The following is a 17,452-nucleotide window of genomic DNA, read 5'->3' on the forward strand; positions in this document are numbered from 1 at the left end:
AAAGATTAAAGACAAATCATTTGTTTTATCTGAACTATATGAAAAGTTGTTGAAGTAATCAGCGTGTTTACTTTAATACGTGTTCTCAGCCCGTATTCTGGCATTAAGGTGTGCAGGGGACGGGAGGGCTCATAGATTTGACTCTTTTTTTCTGTATATTTGTAATTACTGCTTTGTGTCAGGGCAGTTATTCCTCCCCTGCACCCAAGTTATAGCATATTGAGTAGGTCTCGTGAGAGTGATAAACATTTTCTACATATTGAGTGCACTGTAGCGGTTTGCATTGTTTCTGTATGAGGGAGGATGACATGGGGCTTTGCATTATTTCTATATGAGGGAGGATCACATGGGGCGAGCATATATTTTTTAAAAAGCAATAACACCACTAGCTACCCAACTTCCCTACACACTGGTAATGAGATGGATACTCACTCAGCTGTATTGATCAGAGTCACATTGGTATAAAAAAAACACATTTTAATTAGTATACACATAATTAAAAAGACCATATATAAACCAAACACTTCAATGGTCTAGCTAAAATGAAAGAAACATTAGCGTTTTTTTGGGGTACTTCAGAATGCAAATCAAAAAAGACATCACATGGGTCACAGAGACATAGTTGTGACAGCTTTCATTTTTTAAATAAATAAGCATCTGATTATTTGTATTCAGAAAAATGTGATGTTAGTACCATAGGTGACATTGGTCAACATGAAAACGTTCTCGTGGCACGTCTACACAGACTTGTGTTTCTGGGGATGGAAAAACACAGAAACCGAATAAATCTTGATGTTAGGTGTGCAGTCAATCCCCTTCTTCAGGACGCTATCAATCTTTAGACATGCGGACAACTAAGCAGTTTGCACTAGACAATGTGTACTGCTTATTCTACCTACAAATTAAACAATAAAAAACACATTTAGAAACAAGGATACATGTTTCATGACTGTGACCATAATTATTTTAACAAACAGCACAAGGGGTAAACCCCCCACTGACCTGCTACTTTCGTAGCTTCCTTGATGTGTGGGAGTCAAATCGTATTATTTGGCATCAGATTTAAACCTCTCGATAAATCCCGAGCTGAAAGACAGCAAAATGGTAGAGAGAACTGTATTAACTCTCTCCTTATTGTCATCTCTCATTTAGATCTTAGTATATATAATACCCACATAAATACTAGTAGGTATACCTTTCATTGGGTTGAAGAATCTTCTACTTCTTGTTGCAATGTCGCCATGTAGTATTTTGTGGAGGAGGACCGGAACCATGTTATCTCGCCCATCAAGTTACGCCACCTTATCTGTGGTTCTACCAAAAGATAAAAAGGGAGGGGGGGCCTCTTATCAGGAGCTCAATTATAATGTGTGCATAGTGTGAATGGTGAAACACTATCCCGGCACTTACTAGGTCAATTCGTAGCGCGTAGGTGTAGCTCTGCAGGGTGGGCTTATTATGACCGGAGGATCGAGGCTTTAGTTTCTCGCTTTCTGTGCCTTTTAGGGTCGAGACTAGCGACTGTCCATTGATGTATCCTCACAGTACCGAGGAGAGTTCTACGGACAAAGAGTGGATCTATGTCACTGATTTGGAGATTAGCTGTTATCAATGTCCTACATTAATCTATTAGTCCATATTACACGTACCGTTTTCTGGACAATGGCGATTGCTGCAGGAGCTGCTTGATGCATCTAGCGGCAGCCCGAGTTCGTCTCGCCGCCATGTTGGATGGATGTGATCTTTAACGTCTGCTCTACGTTGATGTTTGCATGTATACGCGCGTCGTCGCCATTTTGGATCGGGACCCGCTCCATGTTGGAAAGACATTTTGGTGCAGGTCCTGATTATTGCCTTATGCTTTGTGCTACCATCTGCATGTGTGCGCTCGCCGTCCCCCATAGTATGGAGACACGCTTCGTGTCCCGGGTGCATGTAAATACGGGGGCTGGTTATCCACTCCCTGCTCTACGGATATGTGGTTCCACATGTCTATTGTGGAAATAAATTACAGCCTGGTGTTTTAATGTATCTTGTGTGTACTTGTGGCAATGACCATCTATTGCACATGATATCAACGGCGTCACTTACTTCCAACCTAAAGTTGATACACACGGCTTCTTGTGTTGGTACATGTCCATGTATACCTAAAGATAATCAACAGAATACGGAGTAATATCTGTATTTGGCAATATTGCTCATCCTGTCCCCAACTGGGTGGTAAGGAGTAGGAGCAGCATCAGCATTCCCAAAAGATGGTTTGCTTTATGTAGGTGCTGTGTCTGAATTCAGCGATGAATTTAATAGTGTCCGTGGGGTGCATTACAACTTAATGGAAGAATAAGTTCCATTCCATGGCCAGATTCAGACCAGTTTTGATCGTATCAAGATTATAAATCCACTTTTGTTCTATCAAGAACTGACTGCTTTTTTCCTAACTACGAAAATACCAGGATGAAGATGATGAGCCGAGTAATGAAGATCAATGGGAGGCCAAGAGCACAAGCTGCACCCTAGTTTTTCCAGGAAAAGGTAAACTACCGGGAGATGTAAACTGACAGACCAGCTGACAAAGAGATGCTGGCTTTGGAACTCTAGTCCTCTCGTTGTCGAACGAGGGACTGCAGGGCTGGTGCGAGGTCCGTGGAGCCATCCGGCTCACCAAAGGAACCGAGAGGAGCTGACTGCAGAGGTCAAGAATGCCAGAAGCAGACGAGAAGCTTAAGAGCATTTGTAGGTGCCAAAAGGTAGCCTCCACACCGCCAAAACCTGGAGAGACTCCGGACGGAAGAGCAGGAGCCGCAAGAGGCACAGAAGCTGAGAAGCAGAGGTGGCAAGAGGAAATGGAATTCAGAAGAGCTACAGTCTTACCACGGGAGAATTTATTCACACCAACAAGAGCTGGGGAGACCACCCAAGGAAAGTGGGGGCACACCAGGGCATATTGGCAATCCACCTGAAAGCAAATAACATTGAATGAAGTGTATGAGAAACAGCAAACTAGTGAATATTACTTAGTGACAGAATGATGGAAATATAAGAGTCTGTCAAGTTTGTAAGTGTATGCCGCCTACATATAAGGAAATCTCTGGCAGGAGAGTATACCAGATGGATTCATGTCACAAGAGAAAAGCACTGGCAGGAGAGTATACCCGGTAGATGGAAGCTGCCAAAGTATTCACATAAGAAAGTCCAGGTAAGGAAGCATATCAGGCAAGGTTAAGTAGAACCGTCATTAAAATGCAAGTGCAGTGCCTTCCCATTGGGAGCATGTGCCTTTCAACAGCCAGGCACTGGCTCCTGTAACTGCAGCATATACATTAAGTGGAACCGAATCCACTGTAAAGATGGCCGTCACCTTATCCTGCTTGAATGCTGTCTTCTGGAGCACTGAGGAACCACAAGATTACAACCAGCATGCTTATAGGCTGATGCCCACAACTAATTGCAGGACTCGGCTGAGCTGGGAAGCGAAGCCCGGCCCTCTACAAAGGCCCCGGTCTCTCCCTGTCTACCGCTGACTGCCTTTCAGCCAGTATCATTGGAGCCTGCATTCCGCTCCTTCTCTCCACTGGAGCTCGGCAGCATTAAAGAGCCCACCACTAGCGCTCAGGTAAGAGGCGCTGCTGCTCCTCCTCTCCATACTTTGCTACTCTACAGGGCACACCATCTAACAATATCGTTCAAACTGCATGCCCACGGCGAAACTCTCATGAAACATAACAGATGTCTAGTAACTGCTCCATTCTTGACTGTTTGCGCCTTCTAGGGGATGGCTCCTCATAGCGGTGCGGCTATTTGAACAGATCATACCTCTTGTTTGCACCTTCTAGGGGATGGCTCCTCATAGCGGTGCAGCTATTTGAACAGATCATATCTCTTACACTCATAACTGACACATCTACTATCTTACCTTTCATGTACCTACTCATTGCTGCCTCTGCAACATGAGGTGTGGCTTTGCCAGTGTATGCATTTACTACCACTTTGACCCATGTACCTGTATAATTGATGTAGCCCACCGCAACATGAGGTGTGGCTATGCGTGTACTACCACTTTGACCAAGATACTTGTATAAATGAAGTAGCCCCAGCAGCACAAGGTGTGGCTTTGCCACTGTATGCATGTACTACCTCTTTGACTCATGTACTTGTATAATTGATGTAGCCCACCGTAACACGAGGTGCGGCCTCATCTGTTTATACTGCGTTATTTTGCTCCCCCAAGTAAGTCTTCTTACCTGCACTTCAGTAACTAGCGCTCTGATCCCTGAGGGTTTGGTGCGCTGCTATAAACATAAAGAACTTACAAAAACAAATATATCATCTTAGGAAGTCCTGAGATGGATACATCAGGACTTGCAAAAAGCTGTGTTAAAACATTGAAAAGGAGAGAAAACCTGCCAGGAGAGTATACCAGGTATCCTACCAAGATGCAGACTAACTGCCAAGTTATTTTGTGCATCAGTTGTGTTTTGGATCAAGGGAAACATGATGAACTAATATTCTTTAAAGTGTAAAACAGAGTGAAAATAAATCTATGGGATGGGAACTACCCTCTGGAACAAGGAACTCTATCCTTCTAGAACGTATGTTGAACATTTGTACACTACTCAAGGCCAAAGACATTTTCCCTTTCACCTGAGAGTTGATTTTTAGAATGTAAGGGCCTGAATAGTACTTTGGGCACAGGACGCTTTTCTATGGACATTCTGACCTTCGACAGACCCTTAGTTGTGTTTAGGTAGGGAAACACCTCTTAGAATAGGGGCAATAAGGCATTTCCCAGCCCACTTTTATTTGAATAAAGGTTGTTGGCCCAATCCATGAATCCCCTGTGTCTGCATCTCATTCCTGGCTCCTCACCAAGCACACAGAGTTAATGTCACACAGGATTGTATGTGTATCACCAGATGGTTCGGGGACCCAAATGTAGATCCCAGCAATTTAAAATCCTGAGCATCCACTGTGAGGGGTCAGAAATGTGAGTCAGACAACTTTGGGAAAAGTTTTCAACTTTATCCATTTTATTACATAAAAAGGTTGGATGAACGCCTCACTATCCCTAGCCTAATGAGGATTTCCCTGTCTAAAATAAACTAAAGGAAACACTCTAACAAAAGGATATCTGTCCCTCACATTTGTACATTCAATAAAGAAATAAGGAAATGCATGGCAGTTCAATTCAGCAACTATACATAAGATAGCATCGAATTCACAATATGATCAATGTCTCTTCTCATAACCTGGGTGAATTCCCCTTCCACAGTTCTGAGAAAGGTTCTGCTTCCAAAATAAATAATGAAATCCTGGTTTTGCACAAAGTTCCAATACAGTTCTTGAGGATGTGAACCTGATAAAAAAAAAAGTTTGGCTGTCTCAGTAATGTACCAAAAGAAATATTAGGTTCCAACTCCTCCTGGAGCAAGAACAAGTTTCACCTGTGTATTTTTCAAGTGAACAACAGCAATTGTCTTTGTCAGGTTGTTTTGCCACACACTTTGATTTCTGCAGAATTGTAACTCCCCTGCAACAGGTTTGTATAATTCTTCTTTAAATGCCGCAATTTAACAGGAGTTAGGACTAAAGTTCAGCACTTTTATCAACTACTACCTGGCTTACTCCCATGCCAGGTCTTATTAAGCAACAACCTCTTGCCATACGGTTATACTCACCTGCCCGTTCAGTATTTAACCAACAAGAACAGAGTTCTTCAGCAGTAACTTCCAACTTAGAACAACAACTTCACAACGTTTCTCTGGCATCAAACTTTAAACCAGTTTTGGGGAAACAATCACATTGGTGCTCTTAGGACTCCTTTGCAACTATGCTCCTCTCCATCTGGATAACCTTCTCCAGAAGGGCAACCTGTGTGCCACCTTTCAATCCCCTCTACACCCAAAACCAAATAGTGACCAGAATGCTGTCTCACTTTGCTTCTATCTTAGCGTTTGGCAATGTATGTTTATATCACCTGATGATCTGTATTTCAACACAGCAATGTTTGTTATTTTGCTCAGTTTCACACAATTTTGGTTAGGTTAATGCTTGTAAGCTTTTGGGTTTCCCAAAGCTTCCCGACTGGGTTTCTGGGCCTTCCACACTCTCACATGTTTGCTTGCACTGTCAGATATAACTTTCGTTGGTTTCGTATAGTTCGGTGTTCAAAATTATAGTCCCTGCTTCTTTCATTCACACATGAGTCAAACTGCCTGTCATGAACACGCGGACAGCGACTGAGTGCTCCAGAGTCACTTGCAAGCTGTAAACTCACCGGGTCAGTCGCTTAGTGTTTGCAGGTCTTCTGCTCTTGTGGCTCCTTGCGATCGGGCGGACAGCCTCCTCTGGCCGACCTCTGCTCACACCACTGGGAAATGGAGCTTCCTCTGCCCCGGAGAAGGTCAGGTGCAACCCAGCCATCTGGAACCTCTAAAGAAGGCACACTACCCTCGCTTCTGTTGCTTCCCACTGCTTGACCTCTGCAACAGGGAGAACTCGAGGCAAAGACCCTCTCAGAACCCGCTGCCGCTTCAGGCATTGCAGTGGGCCTGGTATCTTCTCTCGCCTCTAACTTCACTTTCAGCTGCATACACGGCATGCACTGCTTTCTCCTCTTCTGCTGCTCGTTCCTCATTGCTTGCACCTGAGAGGACTTTTTAAGCCTTTCAGTTCCCTCAGGTGTAGGTCATCTACACTAATTAGCTGACCACTTTCACAGCAGTGTTCCCCTGCATCCATATTCCTCGTCCCAGTACTGAGGGAATTATGGGGCTTGAAGTCCCTACCAACAAAGTTCATTTTTTTTCACTCTTTCTGCTTTGCAATAAGCCATTAGAAGACTAGGGTTTTGGGGGAAATTAAACAGGGGGATTTCCCCTTCTTCCTGACCCGTCGCCCCACCCCACTCATGTGATCCTTCTACAGAATACCGCCCCCAGGATCAGGATCAGGAAGCATCTGCCTTCCCCTGGCCACATGAGGAAGGTCCCCGACCAAGGATTTCAGGGAATCACTAGGGATTCATCACTCTACCCTATGTTCATTGCTGTAGCTCACTGTTGCGCGTTCTGCTCTTCTAGTGGTGCACATTTGTTTTGAGGGTAAATCACATTCAAGAATGCTTCTATTCTGGTATTCCTTTCCTAATCTCACTGAGTCTGAACTCTGGATCGCCTACTGGCATTGTAAGTGTTAATCATCTTTCAATGGAGGCTAAGCTTCTGCCATAGGGAGAAGTTGTGCCAATACTTAACTGCCCTCCTATCTCCACCCTTGAAACTTTTAATACGCTTACAACTGTTTGGCTTTGGCAAAATGTGTTGCAGAAAGCTCTTTGAAAGCTAGGAATAGTCTTATTCACCCGAATATGTCCTCTGCTGACTTTTGGAACCTTCCTCCCATCCACAGAACCCTACTCTTAACTTCTTCCCACTCCATAAAACTATTGGAAACTTTGAACATTTGGGCACAAGGGCCCATACAATTTAGGGCTGGACTTCCTACCTTATGTTTGTGATTCCTGTGGACTGTTGGTGTTATAATTATTTACTTACCTTCCATTTCAGATATTTGTGGTGGGAGCTGAACTGAATGTTTTACTCTACCTCGCTGTGATTGTATATATGTATTATTTAGTATTGTGTGATGTTACTACCTGTTAGTCATTTTTCATAATGTGTTCTTTGACCATAATAATTATAATATTGTTGTACTTACCTGTTTATATGTTATCTTTGGTTGCTCACCGTTGGACTCAATGTGGATCCCTTACAGCACTCTACTCTCCTGAGACTTGGCCTTGACCACTCTCCATACTACCTTGATTGGTTTGGCTACAGCTCCCAAAGTTGTCCCTGTTCACCATAACTAGTGTGGCCTCCTAAACTCTGTCCACCAGGCCAGAGTATAGCAATCCAGTCGAACAGTAACCTGCTAGGGTAGCTGTTAAAGGAGTTTTCTTAAAGTCCACTTGGAGGTAAGACTCTCAAACAATCCCTTGGTATCCAGGTCCCCAATTCTTAGTACAAGTCTGTAGTACCCAAAGGATTTGGTAGAATGGCACGGCAGCCAGGCAGCCAGGCTTATCTTATTATGAGGATTTGAACTGTAAGTAACTTAACTGAACACAGTCAATACAGTAGTCTAAAGACACTCTTACACACTGAAAGTTATATTAAAATATACATGTGTTTTTGTATACACAAGGCAGGGTAGGTAAATAATTATTTAGACTCATACGAATTATTCACAGTACTTTTCATGGGTGACTGCTTCACTGGTTGTTGCTCACGCTTACAACTGTTACAGAAAATGACACTAATGACAATTCTACCGTATTACTTGTAGTGCCGCACACTCGCATTTGGTACAGAGAAATGATAGGTTCATACATTTAGTAAAATCATATTAGCCAAAAGTGTGTAGGAAGGAAAAGGAGGGTTATTCCTCACTTTAGCAGTAATGTACTTTATAGTAACACATATCAAGGCTTCTAATGCTTTGGCAGTCCAATCCCTAACTAGCCAAAAGTCAGTGTAGGAGTGGAACAAAAGTCTTATGTGGGACAACGTTCCTCAGGATACTTTAGTCACTTAAGTAGAAATGCCTAGCAAAATAACACAAGTTATAGGGACCCTGGAAAGAACACCCTATATGAGCACAGGCTGTTAAGCCTGGGCCAGAGGTATGGGTGTACACCCAAACACCTTGCAAAGCACTCCAGTCACACTTTAGTGACTATTCGGCTTAAGTTAAGTTCTACCTTTAGCCTCACAGTGCCTTACGTTAGAAGAAGCAAAGGCAGCTAGATTCACTCCTGTGCAGCATTGACAGACCTGTTCGCCTGATTCCTTGGCCTAGTGACGAAAGGAAGGACTGAATGCGATGCCACTGCAGCAGTCATGAGAGAGGATCCTCCGCAAGGATTTCTTTGGTCTCCCATGTCGGTCTGTGGTCTTGGCACCTTTTTATCTGCTCCAACAAAGGAGGGTTATCGTCCGGTCGATCTGCCTAGTTTATGCAGTAAGGGGACTTGGGTGAGTGGGATTGTGCTTCTCGAGGTCCAACTGGAGCTCACCAAAGTTCAGAGAGGATTTTTCTTCTCAAAGATGTTGCACTGCAAATGGGTCGGAGGTCCCCAGGAATTAGCGGAATGCAGCCATGGAAGGTCACAGCACCTCAGGAGATGGCTTGATCTGCTGTTAGTCTTTGGGCTGGTTGGTCCCACCAACCAAAGGGAAGGAGTCATCGTCTTCGGACCTCTTCTGTCGATAAGAAAACTGGATCCGGACAGCAGTGCGCTTCACGGTTACTAAAAGAGTCTGCAGGTGCTGCTGGTCATTTCAGGTTCGGACCTTCTGTTGCAGTGGTCGACTTACCTTCTGCCTCAGGAACCTCACCTCAAAATTCCCATTCACTCCTCTGCAAACTCTCCCAGCAGTTACAGAAAGGGTTAGGTAGCTGTCCAATCAGCCAACCCCCCCCAGTAGGAACTGGTTCTATTCAGGGAGTCTGGCAGACCATGGACAGGGGAGTGTAAAACTCCTGCCCTGCTGCCTGCCTTCACAGACACACTTGAGCCTAGGCGGGGACCAGTCTGCGAATACAGTCTGCGGTAGAAAATAGCACAAAAGTTGGTAGAACACATCCACTGCCACCAGCCATAACTATAGGGTTGTCACTGTGACCAGAATGTCACAGGAGCAGACAGAAGGGGGGGGGGGGGTACTAGGTATTGAGTATCCCTTTATTACTCCACATAAGGTGGTGTGTGCTGATCGCTTCCAATTTAAAGTTTTAGGCAGGATATAAAGTATCCCTCTATCCATAGAAACAGTTGTTTTTAAGGATTGTTTAAGAATATCAAAAGGAGATCCCAAAGGGTCCCCAGCAACACTGCACATAGGGTGCTGTGTGCTGCAAAAGTGTAACACAGATGCCTTTAAGAGAAATTGAGGAAATCAAGACTCCATAACATAAGGTAACACAAAAAGAACAGAGTTGCCATGAAGTCAGAGCAAATATGAATGAATGGGGGCAAAAAGGCTTGCCTCATTCAGGATAGAACGAAAAAGGTCCAGAAGTACAGCAGCAAGTGCTGGTGGTCTCAGTAGGGAATTGGGGTTAAGCATAAAACTGTAACAGTAGCCTTAAAATGTAGCGTCTCTGAAAGGACTAGCCTGGCTGAACACTGCTCTCTCCCTCTGTCGCCCTCTCTGCTTGATAAATGCTAACTATTGCCTACTAAAATAACTCCAACTGAAATGTATGACCGTTTTCTCGCAAAATGTCTCTACTCTGCCTGCTATGCACTGAAGAGCACATTTGTGATTCTGGTTCCTCCAAAGACAACTTGTGGTCTTCATTGCTGCTGCGAGATCAGCATCTGTTCGGAACATTCTCCAACTGGGTTGTGGTTGCCAATACCTTTAGGCATGGCCATGGAGTCTGCCAACTCCACCCAGCTGCACCCTCTGTCTCTTTAGAGCTCAACAGTCCCTAATAAATGTTACCGCTTGCTTCAAAGGCTGACCCTCGACTACTACACTATTGGAGCCGCAAGGCCTGACTTCTCGGAAGGAGTGGGTAAAATAGTGCTGGCTTCCACTGGATTTTCTTTTGTATGGCATTTGCCCTGGGTATTCTAGACTCCACACAGGAGAGCAGACGCACGACGCAAACACTTTGCATAGTCCGTGTGAGAGGTGCCACCATTTTACATTGGGGAAGGATATTGGCAACCCCCAGTTATGGTAAGAGTACAAATAACAGTGTAAACCAAAATTCACCATAAACTAACTCTGAATATTAGGATTGTAATCTGATCAATAAATCCCCTTTCTATTGCATGATTAGCCTAGCCATTGGATCATTCTGTACATGCTGAGGGTCAAACCTCGGTAGGTACTAAAAGAGCACCTGACTTGTACCCATTCATTCCTCCCCACTGGGAAGCTTGCAGCAAGCTGTGTGCCCTTCTGTCTCTTGACACTGTGCTCCTGGAGATGGGTGCAGCTACCGGCCAAGTGGTCAGTTATCGCCCATTACAGAAAACATGTGCTACCCAGCGAAGCCCTCTGCCAGTCACCGGTAGCCTCTACCCAATAGGGTTGCCAGAAGGTTAACTGGCGTGGATGGAATGTGCCATCCTTATCGGCCCGCCCTTCCACCTCAGCTCAGAGGCTAAATCAGTACTACTGGGCCAGCCATACAGTGAGGAAATGCACTGAATTGTAGACCAGCCAGTTTAATGCTGTATTAGTCTGGCCTTAAAGTTACTAATCCAGTGCTTCTTGTTTTGTGCTGTATCCCAAATCCATCCCATGAAGCTATAAATTGCTCCGAAGTCTCTGATATTATGGGCATTACAGCAGAAAATGTTTGAACTCTCAGCCTGTCCGTGACGCAAGCTATTGAAGCTTCCTCTGGACTTCCATCGGAATTTGAGCTCCTGAATCTTTATTCGGAATGCCTGATTCTCTCCCTCTTGAAGTTAGATGTAGCGAACAGCCTTTTAAACTCACTGCAGCTTTAATAAAGTTTAAATCCAAATCAGCAAATTGCATTCTTGCCTCGTTTTGATCAGACTGTCTGTGAACATTTGAATAGTCTGCATGTTTTCACTCTTTCCAAGAGGAGTCTAGTGCCAAATGTACTTTTGCTGATAGACCACAAAGAGAAGCGTGAAAGGAGTCGATTATTCTTTGATGCAAATGTACATGTTCATCTTCTCCACTAGGGCCTGTGAGTGTTTGGGGTGGGGTGGGTAAGGGTGGGAGTGAGGAACTGGAGTGGGGGCAAAACCGAGTGCATAGTAAAAGACAGACCATGAACCGCCTGTTTTCTTTCCTTCCTTGTCACAGATTGAGGCCTTGCACTCACAGATTGAGAAAGAGAAGCAGAGCAGCCAAGACCTGGAGAGCCTGAGTGAGGAACTATTGAAAGAAAAGGTGCAGCTGAAAAGTGTCCTGGAGCAGGTGAAAGCAGACAGGGACAGAGAGGTGAGGTCTTCTGACAATAGTTGCGCGTCCTTTAGGAGCCCCTGCCTATCGAGTCTTTCTAAGCAGACCAAAAACATAGTTTGGGGGCGAGTTCCATGTATCTGGTTTTGACATCCCCTCTCAACATTACACAGGGGTCTGAGTGCTATGAGTTTGCTGCAGGGCAGAGATCATGACTTTTCCATCAAGATGTGCTTCCATTATTGTGTAGCGGAGGCTGCCCCAACACAATGTTGGCAAGTTCTGTCCAGCACCATGCTGCTACACGTCCAATAACGGAGGAAGGCAAGTCTTTTAATCTTCCTGCTTTAATACCAGAGGTCGCGCCTCGGTAGCTTTAGTGCTGTGCTGTCACACTAAGGCAGAAGATCGTCCTCCATGGCAGTACTGTTTTGAGAGTGTTTAAGCGCATGTGCGGCCGTGTTGACGAGGCTCTGAGACAATAATATGCGTTATTTTCCCATTATTTTTTGTTACGTATGTGTTGGAAGCATTTAACCAGACTATGCTGTAAAATGTATATATGACTGCCAGCTGAGGTACAGGTGCTGTTCAAATGCTAGAATATGTACATGCAGTCCCGATGTTTCCAACCATTACATACCCCCAGTGACGTCATCTCTATACCTAGGAGCACCTTCAATGTTAGAAGTTGGTTCCCCAAATAACACACATTTTGCACATTGTGAATACACACAATATGCTTCCCTGGCATCAGTGGAATGTGTAATATGTATTGGGTAAAGCTAGCTGCATACATTGCGCCTGGCTGCAGTGGAATAAATACCTGTATTTGTTTAGTGACTCCTATACGTTTTTTAGAAACCATTCCACTCCCAAGAAAGATCATGTGGGTTACCAGTGAGGAACAGCCCATTTTCTGGCTTTTAAAGAAAGATGAACATGCGAACTTTGTCTTTTTTTGCATTTATGCCAACTATGTAACATGTTCTTAAAACCACCTTTAATCCTGTGTTTGTAGTCCAATTTCAGAAGATTGTAGCCTGCAAAACATAATGATTTAATTGGGTACAAGTAGATCGTTTGTGCAAAACATGAACACAATGTTTACTATAGTTCCAGGCACTGGCACTATAGTTCCATGCCAGGAATCCTGGGGGCATTTCGCAAAATGCTGTCATGTTTTCACCACTTTTTCATTTTCTTCCATTTATGGTAGATAACTGAGCTCAAGCAAGAAAACAACCACCTCAACCAAGCGGTTGTGTCGCTGAGGGAGAGGGCCCAAGTCGGCGCGGAGGCCCGAGTGAAGGAAATCGAAAAAGAAAATAAGATTCTTCATGAGGCCGTCACCGAGACCAGCAGTAAACTCAACAAGATGGAATATGAAAAGAAGCAGCTACAGAAAGACTTTGAGAGGGTGAACGAGAAAGTGGAGAGAGTGAAGGAAATGGAGAAGGAGGTACAGCAGTTGGAGAGACAAAACGATAAACTCAACAAGACTGTGGCCTCTATGAAGATTGTGACTGAGCGGGTTGAGATACTTGAACAGGAGAACGGCACTCTGGATCTGGAGAACCGGAAACTCAGGAAGTCCCTGGACACGTTGCAGAATGTTGCTGTCAAGCTGGAAGTGCTGGAGAATGACAACAAGCAGCTGGACGAAGAGAACCTCGAGCTCAGGAGGCTGGTGGAGACCATGAGGTTCACCAGCACAAAACTGGCCCACATAGAGTCCGAGAATAGCAAGTTGGAGAAGGAGAAGGAAGAACTGCAAAGGAATGTGGACATGTTGAAAGCAGTGGGCAAGAAGTCGGAGCGCCTGGAGCTGAGCTACCAGGGTTTGAATGCAGAGAACCAGAGACTCCAGCAGGTCCTGGAAAACAGTGGGAAGAAGATCCAGCAGCTGGAGTTGGATCTGCAGGAAACTGAGAAGGAAAACCAGAACCTGCAGCGGAGCCTGGAGGAGCTGAAGATCTCCAGCAAAAGAATGGAGCAACTGGAGAAGGACAACAAGGAGCTGGAGCATGACATGTCTCAGCTGGAGAAGGATAAGAAGATGCTGGACAAGGAAGCCAAGAGACTGTGGCAGCAGGTGGAGCTGAAGGAAGCCATCATGGACGATAACACTGTGAAAATAGCTGCATTGGAGAAGGAGAACCGGACACTAGAGAAGGAGATTGGCAGGTTCCGGGAGTCGGTCAGTAAGATGAAGGACCTGGAGAAAGACAATAAAGATCTGATCAAGCAAGTTACCATCGATAAAAGAACACTAGCTACGCTACGAGAGGTAGGCAGAAGTTCATTTATAATGGCAGTAGTTGCCACTCCTGTCCACAGTGAAGCACCAATATTGGTCACAATATCCTCACAAGTCACACTAGTCTGTGCTTGAGCTGTGCAGCTGCATTCTCCACATACTGCCCATTGCTTTTTTCTTGTAACATTTGTTTGCATATGGTTATTTTTTTTTATAAAGAACTATTTATTAATGGCTGTTTTATTGCATTGTACATTATGAAAATGGAATGAAGAGTGCTTTTGGGCAAGTTAATGTGATGTGATTGTTTCTTTTTTATTGATTTTGTTTTCCATGGGTGAGGAGCCACCTCCGATTTGTCATAAAGGGAGGCGTGGGGGTGGATTTAGTAGCCTGAGGAAGTTTCATGTTCGTCATGGCGCTTGGGCTTTGTAGCTTAAGATGGGGCTTTGTGTGCTGCTCTGTGATGGGGCCTTGTAGCTCGAGACCAAGCTTCTTGAGGGTTGGGTGTTAGGACTTTAGGAGTCTTATGTACCTTTACATGGCAGGGTGTTATAGTCTTAGATGGGGGCTAATGTAGATCACGAAGGCTGGATGTTGTAGCCGCAGATGGCATCTTGTGTTCATCATGGCTGTGTGGTTGCATAATCCTCAGTGGAATGCGTTAGTCTGAGTTGTCCGGGTGAGAGTGTCTTTGAGGAAATAGGTTTTCAGCATTTTGTATTGAGTCCAGTGTGTGTTCTGCAGCACACGTGACCCGTCCAGTGGCTGCGAATTCTACAGGTGATGGCAGCATTTCCTCCATTGTAGGATTCGGGGGCAGGTTTGTGGTTTTCATGGACCGACATTCCGTGATTAAAGAAATTGGGTAATTAGATGAACAGGCAGACATAATCTTGTGCGCGTTCAGGTGGGAGCGGAAGCATCCAGTCCTGTGCATCAGCAAATAATGAATCCGTTGATGTGAATCTATATACAGCGTTTAAGATGACCCCTTACAGTCTGGCTGCAGTGGTGATTTCTGGTGCATTGGAAAAGTCAAAAATGTTGGCTTTTGTTCAGGCAGGAGATAGGCATTTGCCAGGCACTACCATTATTGTACTACCAGGCCATAAAATGGCAACAGCTAGGAAATGAGGTGAGTACCTGGGCCGATGATGTCAAGAAATAGACACAAGCCAGAACGTTTGGCTTTGCCATTAATTGTTTTAACAGTACCTTTGTGCAAGGAAAAGGTGTAGGAACACATATATTGAATGTATGTATGTATCTATGTATGAGATTTATAACCACAACACATCTGGGAAGCAACTGAGCGCTGTACATAGGGGACACACCTAGGGGGTTTACCAGTAAGGGTGCAAGGAGGAGTAGAGGAGCTGGGATGGAAAGGGGAACAGGAAAGGGGGAGAAATCCAGAAGGGGAGAATTAGGGTAGAATGGCTGAATGCCCACTTATTTAAAACATATTTTTTTCACCAGGATTTCCTTTACAGCTGCAATTAACCCATTCAATCTCTGAAGATTGCTTAGAAATATCTCTGGCAGGGCCTATACAGCACAAAGTGTGATGTTACTGTGTAATAGAGGTAGCGGAAAGAAAGAGATCCCAGGTTGGTGTGCTTTGAGCCGGGAGAGACAGATAGTGGATGGGAATGGCCACAGGTTTTAGCATGGCCATAAGCTGGTGGGTGGGAGGCTAAGCAGCCAAACAACGTCCACAAGCTACTTCTCCCTCCTCACATCCCATCTCCCTCCTACCTGTACTCCATATCAATAGTTTTGGCTATTGAGTGGTTCTATAGCGCCACCGAACAGCTACAACTTAAAAGGGTTACGTTTCAGTTTAGGGTCTGATGATGCTGCTTCGTTGATATAATTATTTTTTCTCTCGACTTCTATTGTCCTCTCCATTTGTCAGCTGTGGGCATTCCAGTTGCTCTATATCTTTTTACCTGACAACAGAAAAAGACTCTCAAAAGCAGATCTTAGATTAGTCTGGGAATAACCTTCCAACCACCTGCGTATTCTTTGGTTGATGATGTCCTGTGGAGCGGGGGGAGAAGGGGGGCGAATGGAGTTGGGTGTGTGGAGAGGCAGTGCTCATAGAATACAGTTTCCTAAAATACTGTGCCCTGATCATCCTGTTTCGTTGTAATCAGACAGGCTTTTGTCGACTATCTACTAATCTTTTCTGTTAGTTTCCTTGTTGCATTCAAGGCCTCCAGTGACATTTATGTTTGCAGTTTATGCTACAAAAGCAAGAGGTAAGGCGAAGAAGGAACGTCTGTGTGCTTCCAAATGAGTTTTAGGCACTTATCTTTGGTGGGCAGTCCGTGTAGCAGGCACGTTCCACATGATAACCCCATCACTCTGCAGGGCTGAGTTGTGGATAGAAATCCTAGCAGGTGGCACAGCCTGAGCAGGCGGGCAGTTGAGGCTATATAAGTGTCAGCCATGTAAGTTGAAAGGAATGAGCAATTTGTTGTAGTAGAACACTAAATGCATATTTTTGCAGATTTCAGTTTTAACCATTTGGCACAAGGTCCAGTAGTGACATCAAATCAAATACTCTGAGCCAAGGACCTGAAAACACCAGTTACAGTCCAGAGGAAGTGCCGTATTTTCAGGCCTAAAACACGTGTAGACTGCTGGACTTTGATATCACTTTTGGACCTTGTGCCAAGATGTTGAATCTGAAACAAACCAAAGTCTGCTGTAAAAGCAATTCACTCTTTGCACCTCTGGACTACTTGGGAATAGTTTCAACGCTTAGGAGCAAAGTCATTTTTGTGATGGCAGCACATGTTTTAATTCAAAATTTCATTAACTATTGAAACAAACCTTTTTTTTTAAATGTACATGTTTGTATACTAGGAGCCATTACAGCACAGGTAGGCTCTTGGTTACAACCCACTGTGCAGGTTTGGTGACCTCTAGGTCCATGCTTGTTTGTATTGTGGCACTGGTGGGATTTGTGACGCGGGTCTGCTTGGTGTAATTCATGCTTCCTCTGCCATGGACTGGTCTGTAACGTGGTGTTCTTGCAGGACCTGGTCCTCGAGAAGCTGAAGGCGCAGCAGCAGTCCAGCGAACTCGACAAGCTAAGCCAGGAGCTTGAGAAGATTGGCTTGAACAAGGAGCTGATGCTGCAAGACGAGAACAGCAACGCCGAGAAGTGAGTGCATGAGTGACAGATCCTGAGCAGAAAACTGGCCTTTCTTGCCAATTT

The 17,452-nt window shown here is 44.7% G+C and overlaps 1 protein-coding gene across 3 annotated transcripts in view; it reads left to right on the plus strand.

Moving 5' to 3' along the window:
- CCDC88C (coiled-coil domain containing 88C) overlaps window positions 1-17,452 on the plus strand; it is a 916,777-nt gene that overhangs the window by 532,281 nt on the left and 367,044 nt on the right. For all 3 annotated transcript variants that reach the window (XM_069637440.1, XM_069637439.1, XM_069637438.1), the window contains exons 14-16: window positions 11,862-11,999; window positions 13,180-14,250; window positions 17,271-17,398. In XM_069637440.1, the coding sequence (XP_069493541.1) occupies window positions 11,862-11,999; window positions 13,180-14,250; window positions 17,271-17,398 (1,337 nt within the window). The remainder of the gene's footprint in view (window positions 1-11,861; window positions 12,000-13,179; window positions 14,251-17,270; window positions 17,399-17,452) is intronic.

This window comes from Ambystoma mexicanum, chromosome 14, assembly GCF_040938575.1.
Source record: "Ambystoma mexicanum isolate Mex_15411 chromosome 14, UKY_AmexF1_1, whole genome shotgun sequence".
Taxonomy (NCBI): Eukaryota; Metazoa; Chordata; class Amphibia; order Caudata; family Ambystomatidae; genus Ambystoma; species Ambystoma mexicanum.